This window comes from Dromiciops gliroides, chromosome 4 (genome assembly GCF_019393635.1).
Source record: "Dromiciops gliroides isolate mDroGli1 chromosome 4, mDroGli1.pri, whole genome shotgun sequence".
Taxonomy (NCBI): Eukaryota; Metazoa; Chordata; class Mammalia; order Microbiotheria; family Microbiotheriidae; genus Dromiciops; species Dromiciops gliroides.
Genome location: NC_057864.1, coordinates 106,055,978 through 106,065,273, shown reverse-complemented (window position 1 = coordinate 106,065,273; position 9,296 = coordinate 106,055,978). Strand labels below are relative to the sequence as shown.

The following is a 9,296-nucleotide window of genomic DNA, read 5'->3' as shown; positions in this document are numbered from 1 at the left end:
TTATCCTGCTTATATCTTGCTGTACAAGATAACCCTAACCCTGTACATAGTTGTCTGCATGCTGTCTCCTTCATGAATCAGTCAGTCAATATCTCACCACTATGAAACTTACTGATTGTATGATCTTGAGCAAGAGGAACTAAGCCAGAGTTTCAGTTTCTTCATCTGCAAAATGGGTATAGTAATGCATGTGCCACATGCATCACAGGTTTTGTGGTGAGGAAAGTACTTGTAAATCTTAAAACCCTAAAGAAATGGAGTTATAATTATTTCCCTTCATATATTTATAGAATACTTCCATATACATTATTCCAACTGATCTTTACCATCACACTGTGAAATAGCTTGCTGTTCAGTCATTTCAGTCAAGTCTAGCTTTTTGTGACCTTCTTTGGAGTTTTCTTGACAGAGACTGGAGTGATTTGCCATTTCCTTCTCCAGTTCATTTTACAGATGAGGAAATTGAGGCAAGCAGGGTTAAGTGACCTCCCTAGGGTCACACAGCTAGTCAGTGTCTGAGGTCGGACTTGAACTCAGGTCTTCCTGACTTTATGCCTGGTACTCTATCTATGGCACCACCTAGCGGTATTGTGAAATAGAGCAGGCATTATCACCTCAATTTGACAGATGGGGAAATTGAAGCATATAAGCAAGGTGCCTTCCCAGGAGTAGGTGACTATTTGTCACAGAGCCAGGAACTAAAACCAATTCATTCTTTTTCCCAGTACATCACACTTCTTTCCAGAAGAGACCCTTGGCTGAGAGGCAGAGGATAATCAGGATAGAGGGAAGATACCCATCCAGGAAAGAAAAGGGAAGGGAAAATATTGAGATCAAAGAGTTCCCATTGACTTCAAACCCTAATAATCCTAGGGAGCACTAGAACATTCTTCTGCCCTCCTGGCCTTGAAATATCCATGTTTCCTGCCTCCAATTCTCATATCAACAAGTCAACGAGCATTTATTAAGCCTTTACCATGTGCCTGGCCCTGAGCTGGATGCTGGGGACATACAGGCAAAAATCAAAACAAAGCCCATATTCTCAAAACACTCATGGTCTCCTGGCATTTTCTCTGGCTAAATCCTGTGCCTGGAATTCTCTCTCTCCTCCTTTAAGTCCCAACTAAAATCCCATCTTCCCAACCCCTCTTCATTCTACTGTCTTCCTTCTCAATTATTTCCCTTTTAACCTGTACATAGCTTATTGGTTAATACATCTTTGCTGAATGTCTCCCCCATTAGATTGTGAGCTCCCTGAAGGCAGAGATAGTCAGTCTTCTGCCTCTTTTTGTATCCTGAGTGCTTAACACAGGGCCTGACCCATAATACTCAGAGAGGAGACCACAGGCAAACAATTATGTACAAACAAGATATAGGCAGGATAAATTGCAGATAACCAAAGAGCAAAGGCATTAATCTACCAGATAAGCCTAGCACTGGGATGGTGTGACAAGTGGAGGGGTAAGAGTGCCACATGACCACGAGTCATAGACTTCTCTATTTACATCATCCATGTCACTATTGTCTTTCCCTTTTCTCCCCTCAAATATTCCTATCACAACTCTGCTTCTCTGTCCTGAAATAGCTCTACTATGTAATTCCTCTCCAGCATGGAATTCCCTCTGAAGTGGAGGGAATTTAGTTGCTAAGGTAAAGGTTGAGTCAGAGAGAGAAAATTCTCCAGAATAGATGGGAGAGATAATTTCTGTTCCTAGAACGGGAGGGACATTTCTACCTGACTCCCACTCAGCTCCTTTCTATCATCACCTCTTTAGTATTTATTCTAATAATAATAATAGTTAGGAATTACATAGTGCTTTAAGATGTGCAAAACAATTTTTTATCTCATTGGTTGTTATAACAACCCTTTTTCATCATCCCAGATAAGAAAACTGAAGCACAAGGAAATTAAGTGACTTGGCTGGGGTCATATAGCTAGTATCTCAGGCAAGATTTGAACTCAGGTCTTGTCTTTTACCTACTGTGCCAAAGCCCCTAATTTCTATAGTCATACAATCCTTTTTTTTCTTTGGTGAGGCAATTGGGGTTAAGTGACTTGCCCAGGGTCACACAACTAGTAAGTGTTAAGTGTCTGAGGCTGGATTTGAACTCAGGTCCTTCTGGATCCAGGGCCAGTGCTCTATCCACTGTACCACCTAGCTGCCCCCATATAATCTTTTTTAAGTTAAACCTTTAGAAGAGAAGCCAAGTCCAATGTCCAAATCCCAGAAAAGTTGAGTAGATGTGAATCTCTCAACTTAATATCCAATTGGATGTTTCTTTTCGGTGCTTAACTAGTGTGGTGTCTCACACATATCAGATGTTCAATAAATGTTTTATTGATTGCTGGCCTGATGTCATTGATGCTTAAGAAGAGAAGAGGTACCCAGCTCACTAAGCTAAATTAGACGTGGTCTTGCAGAAGGGGGGAGCATAACTAGCCTAGGTCTGTACAATTCTATTAAGGAATATACTAATAAAAATTCCTGGGGCAGCTAGGTGGTGCAGTGGATAGAGCACCAACCCTGGATTCAGAAGGACCTGGGTTGAAATCCAGCCTTAGACACTTGACACTTACTAGCTGTGTGACCCTGGGCAAGTCACTTAACCCCAATTGCCTCCAAAAAAAATTCCTCTAAGCTGGAGACATTCAATGAAGCAGAGACATAGAATGGGCAGAGAATCCATAGGCATTCCAGCCTTGTGTTAGAGTAGAAGATCTTTAACATGGAGTCCATGGACTCTATAGGAGTCTAGATAGATTTCAGAGGGTCCAAAAACTTGGACAGGAAAGAAATTACTTCTTTATTTTATGTATTTAAAAGCATTCTTTTGAAAAGATATCCATAGGCTTCAAAAGGTTAAGAACCTTTTGTTTGAGGGATGACATATACAAGCCTGACTCCCCACACTTGCCCTATTGAGAAACTGACCTTCTCTTCATAGAAGCAAGAGTGGAGATTGGGTACTCTCTAAACTAAGCAGGTTGAAAACTAAGCCTTGAATGCTCAAACGGTATGCAACAGTGCTCAAGAATTTCTCAACAGACAGCATCCTGAAATGGGCTCACATCCACGTCACCATCACCGTTAGCAAGGAACATTCTCTGACAGCTTCAGGCCTGCACTCTTTGAGGTAAAAGCTGCATATTATGTAATAAGTACTGTACAGAAGCGGCAAAAAAAGAGAGAGATTATCTCCCCCCCCCCAACCCAAGTCCTAAAAATAGCCCTAATGGAGAAGTATACAACCACATGCTTGCAATGCAGAAATTTAAAAAAAAAAAACATAAACTCGAAGCATCAGAGCTTCTACTCCAATTCAGTGGAGGGGGTGGGGGGTAGTTGGGCAGTGGGGGCAGGGAAAGGGAGGGACTTTACTAAGAAAATCTCTGCCGGGAAACATGAGTTCTGTGGCTTTGATGAGGGATAGTCCCCATTGAGTATAAATGAAGACCAGCAAAGTGAAGGATAGTACCAGTAGGGCTTGCTCCTGCAAAACAGAGCTACCAGCCAGATCCCAGGACACAAAGCAAAGCCCTACCATGCCTACCTCGGTGCTGCTGTTCTGCTTGCTTTTCCTGACTGGCCTCAGCCCCAATTCTGCCTCAGAGGACAACTGCAGCAACTTCTCCATCACATTGCCCAACATGCTCCGAGACCTTCGAGCAGCCTTTGGCAAAGTGAAGATTTACTTTGTAAGTACACCCACCTGCTTGTGCTTTCCCTTTTTTAGAACTTGTCCTGAACAAGATCCCTCCCTGCTGGGGCTAAGCCTTCTGCCCATACTTCACCATCAGTTCAGTGAGTTGGGCAAAGCCTCACCACTAGACAGACAGATGGATAGATGGAAATATATACACATACATACATACACATATACATGAATAGATAGACATACATAAGTGAATGGATAGATAAATAGATCATTTCTAAGACATTTCCAAGCTTTGCAACACACTCACTGCTTTCTTGAGATCCATCAGAAAGGCAATCTTACAAATTTATAGAATTATTAGAATTATAGAATATTAGACCAGGTAAGGGATGCTTTGGCTCACTAGTACAACCCCTGCATTTTACAGAAGAAAAAACTCAGGCCTGGGAAGGTCAAGGACACCGGTGTAGTGACCACCAAGCTGTGGTTCCTAGTACAATGCTTTTTTTGTTACTGGTTTTGATGGGGTTCCCCCCCCCCCGTTTCCTCATATCTGATCTGAAGTGACTGAGCTTTTCACAACACATCCTGCTGCAAAGTTCTCCTTTGAGAGCACCCAATTTCCCAAAGATTAATTGATTGATGGGCTCTTGGGGATATCTATCAATGGATATTTTCAAGCAGAGGTTGGACTAGATGACCTCTGAGGTCTGTGATTCTATGGCACATGCTTAGAAAATCTATGCCAACTGATATCCTCCTTTCCCTGGGATCCTTAAGAACCTGAGACTGGGTGTCTAGTAGAGGAGGAAAGAAAGCACTGGGGATTGAAGGCAAAGGAACAGAACTGCTGAGCCCAGATCAGTGATGGGGATGGCCCTTTTAAAGAGAGTAGTTTTGGGGTTTGCAGAAATCAGCTGAGAGCCATTGGACAGGATCAAGCCTGGGAAGCCCACTCCTGGGGCTATGTCAGGGCTTTGTCTTGGAGACAGTGTGGGAAAGGGATGGAGAGAAGATCCAGCCAGGATGGGTCAATCTATTTATGAAGTGCCCACTGTGTGTGTGCCAGACGCTGGGAGTAAATGCATAAAGAATGAAATGATTCCCACTCACAAGTAGCTAGCATTCTGAGGGGGATCCTCTACTAAACCCAATTGTTTGGAGTTCCTATTGATTTAGGCCAGGGCCCTGCAGAGCACTAATCCCTGAAATATATCTTCAACCTCTAGACATAAAAAAGCGGGATCCAAGAGACAGCAGTATCAAGGGTACATGGTCACTTCAGGTTACTACATTCTAACTCTTTGCTTTTTACAGCAAACAAAAGATAAGCTGGAAAACAAATTGATAGACAGAACCTTGCTGGAAGACTTAAAGGTGAGGACTTTTCCATGTTCTGGGTAAAACACCTTGGGGCTCAAAAAGAAGATTCAGATTTGCTTATTGGCTGCTGGGAGGTCTGTCTGCTTCTCTGGCATCAAAAAGGGGAAGCTACAAAGGAGACAATGAGGTCTCATTGCCTGCTAACTACTGGTAGAGTGGGTAGGAGTGGGGCTTTTATCAACTCCACAGGAGACCTTAGAAGGAAGAGATTTCAAATCAGAGTTCATCTAGCATCTAGCATCTAGCATCTGCTTTCCCTTTTCCCCTCCCTCACAACTGCTCCCATTTTGGGTCCTCACAGAGTTACCTGGGCTGCCAGACCTTGTCAGAGATGATTCAGTTTTACCTGGACGAAGTGATGCCTCGGGCAGAGAAGAATGAGCGGGATGTCAAAGAGAACGTGGGCTCCTTAGGAGAGAAACTGAGGATCTTCAGACTGAGGCTCAAACGCTGTGTGAGTAGGAGAAGACAATGTACAGCCCTCCCAACACAACACCACATAGACACACACACAGATACATACAACCACGTACATACATGCACATGCAAAAATATACACAACCACATTTATGCAGACACACACAAACACATAACCACACAGAAAGACATATACAGAGACACACAGAAACTCACACACACATATACACAGAGACCTGCACGTGGGGATGGATGGATGGATGGATAGATATTCAACCATAAATATGCCAATAGACAACCCTGTAATCATAACCACCCAAGTAGAGACATACATGGAGAAACATACAAATGTACACAGAGACACAGTGACACAGAAAGATATGCAACCACACACAGAGGCATAAACTGTGAGACTCACAACTACATATGCGTCAATTACACAGAAAGATATGAAATCACATGGAAGCTTACCCACATGACCACACAGAGTCATATAACACACACACACAGACAGACATAAAGAGACTCAACCATATACACACATAAACATCGATACCCAAATTCATCCATGCAGAGAGACAGATTAGCTATTTATTTCTCACTGGGGGTGGTAGTAGGGCAGGGAGGTAGTTGAGCATTTACATAGCATTGGCAATTTGCAAAAAGCTTTCCTGTCATTTCTGAGTCATTAAGTGAGTTTATTAACAACTCCCCCTTGCCCTTCTTTTTCCTCCCCTAGTCCCATTCCCCTGGGACTCCCCCATCACCACCACCACCACCACTTACAATTAGCAATCACTGAGCTCCACTGGGATGCTAACTTCTTAATATGCTGGATAAGAGGCCCTGGGCAAGAAGGATCTGGGGGAGACTCAGCCCCTCAAGCTCCTAAGGAAAGTAACTCAGACAGGGACCAATAGCACTCTGTTTCTTTTATCTGTGAGAATACTAGCGGCTTATCATTTCTAAGTTATTCTGGAGCAGGACTCAAAGTGGAAGTGTATGGGGTAAGAAGGCAACCCACTTCAATTCAGATAAGCCTAAGACTTGGTCTTTCAATGAGTTTCTGTGCCCATAGATAAATAGTTGAACTTCCTTATTTCTCTGACTGAAATTATAAAGGCATTTCCACCAACCCGCCCCCCCCACACACATACATATATACACAAACGTACACACACACACTCACATTTCCTTTGCTTGTTCATTTCCATATACTAATCCAGAGAAATTAGAACATGGAGCTTTGCAGAGAGTGTCTAGTATGCTCACTGGCTAAATTTGAAGGCTTCGTTCTACTGTCATACAAGATTGTTAGTGGTAGTTAGAGGATTGCATCCTCAGCTCTGTTGTGAGGGTAAAATCCAGGGTGGAGAGGCAGAAGATTGGATCTATAATCCCAACTTTGCCAAGGTTTCCTTATATGTAACTTGAGACTCTCCCTCTATTTAAAAAAAAAGTAAATATTCCTTACCCCCTTCTAAGCAAGGATGAGGTGAAGGGTGTGCAGGGTTCAGAGGTCCACAAGACATGAGGAAATCAGAGTGAGGCTGCCTGAGTGCCCCACTCTGAAGTAGGAAGAGAGGGGCCCCCTTACTTTATCCAGGTGGCCTGACTCCCAGCCTTTGAGATGACAAAGCACCCTGGAAGGACTTGCTCACCTGACTTTGATCTATCTTTACAGCACAGATTCCTGCCCTGTGAAGACAAGAGCAGAGCTGTGAAACAAGTCAAGAGCACCTACGAGAAGGTGAGTCCTGCTTCATGGGAGGTGATGGAGGTGAAGGGGTCATTGCACGGGGTCATTTGCTTCTGCCATCCCCAAGCTGTCCAAATTTTCCTGCTTTGCCCAACAGTCCCCCCTGTCCCCTCGCCTCCCTAGGCAAGTGTGGGAACTCAGCAAATGGTGTCAGATAGAAGCTGCTGTCTTGGTTACATTTTGTTTTCTGTGAAGTGTCTTTGAGGGTTTCTAAATGACTCCTCAAGGCATTCACAAGCCTGTACGGTCGGTTTATGCACCAGCTGGTGAACACCTCATACTAAGCAGTGGGGACAGTGCAAGATAGCTCCTCTCTTCAAGAAGCACTTACAGCCAGAACTCTGTGAACAGAGAATCATCACGTGTGCAGAGAACAGACGTGAAAAGAGGCACAGGCTCCCCCGGGCTTAGTCAGGCACACAGTAGTTGTTGCCGGAGCCCTGATATCATTCTGTCTGCCACCTACACTTACCTTAGCTGACATAGCTTGAGGGGTAAGGGGAGGCGGATACCCCCTTCTCTCTGACAAATAAAGTCCCAGCCCATAATTAATTCATCCAACTGCCAGAAATCCTATGATTTAAAGTTGGTGGAAGGAGATACAACCTACTGCACTGGAAAGAAGGGCAGATATAGATTCAGAAGGTGCAGATGCCCCCTCTAATACACAGCTTGTGTGACCCTGGAAAAGTGTGTGGTCCTCGGGTTTCTTCTCTGTAAAATAAAGGCTTTGCATTGGATGAACTATGATGCCCCTTTCAGCTCTGTATCTATGAACTAGGATGACTTTCATTTTACAGAGGAGGAAACTGAGTCCCAAAGAGATGAATCTTTTCTTCAAAAACTAGCTTCATGAGGGATGAGATGAAGGGGGCACAACAACTTCCCCCAAAGAAAGCCAGACAAGTACCCATGATTTGTAAGGACTATTCACCATAGTGAACATAATATAATATAATGTAATAGGCTTCAGCTATTCTCTGCCCTCCTAGGGAAATTACGAAAGGGCAAATTCTCCCACAGGTCACCAGTCAGGCTTTGAGAACCCTTTTTACTGTCCTCAATGAAGCTTTGGTTATACTTTGGGGGGACGACAACAACAACAACAACAACAACAATGATAATAATAGTCCTGTCGTAGTAGTAGTAATACAGTGCTTTAAAGCACTCATTTTACATCTCATTTTTTTGTTTGTTTGTTTTGTTTTGTTTGTGGGGCAATGGGGTTAAGTGACTTGCCCAGGGTCACAGAGCTAGTAACTGTCAAGGGATCTGAGGCTGGATTTGAACTCAGGTCCTCCTGAATCCAGGGCCGGTGCTTTATCCACTGTGCCACCTAGCTACCCCTTTTACATCTCATTTGATCCTCACAATAACCATGGGAAGTAGGTGCTATTATAACCTCCATTTTACAAATCAGGAAATGGAGACAGACAGTAGTTAAGTAACTTGCCCAGGGCAGTGTGTAAGTTTCCAGATCTGAATTCTGGTCTTGTTGACCAGAGGTCCAATGCTTCAACTGCTGCAAGGCCCAGCTATGTCAGCTAGAGTGTGAGAGGTCCAGATTCTGACCAAATGTTTCCTTCTTCCTTGTACAGCTCCAGGAACAAGGAGTCTATAAAGCAATGGGAGATTTTGACATATTCATCAACTACATGGAAGAATACCTAACAATGCATTTCAGTAACTAAGAGATCCCTCAGACCAGGAAAACCAAGATGGGGCCTTGGCTACAAACTGTCCAACAAAATGAGGCATCTCCACATTTAGACACCAGGGTTCCGGGTGAGCTGAACCAGCTTCTGGAAACCCCAGTGATGCCTCTTCCCCTCAACCCCTGGGCTATTTATTACCTTCATGGATACCTCATCTAGCATCTTTCTTTATTTATCAAACTTCTCTTTCAACTATTTAGAAAGAAGACATCTTTTATTTTTAAACTATTTATTGTTTGTGTCTGTTAAATTATATCCATAGGATGATATCCTGTGTATTTTAAAAAACAGGTTATAGGCTGTATGCATCTATGTGGATGGATATAGTTTCTTTTTTTTCAGGACTAATGGATTCCACTTTCTCA

The 9,296-nt window shown here is 43.4% G+C and overlaps 1 protein-coding gene across 1 annotated transcript; it reads left to right on the top strand.

The window, feature by feature from the left end:
- The first annotated feature begins 3,448 nt into the window (after positions 1 to 3,448).
- Positions 3,449 to 8,907, top strand: IL10 (interleukin 10). The gene is made up of 5 exons (XM_043964295.1): positions 3,449 to 3,697; positions 4,975 to 5,034; positions 5,342 to 5,494; positions 7,142 to 7,207; positions 8,815 to 8,907. The coding sequence occupies exons 1-5, from the start codon at positions 3,449 to 3,451 to the stop codon at positions 8,905 to 8,907; spliced, it is 621 nt and encodes a 206-aa protein (XP_043820230.1).
- The last annotated feature ends 389 nt before the right edge of the window (positions 8,908 to 9,296 follow it).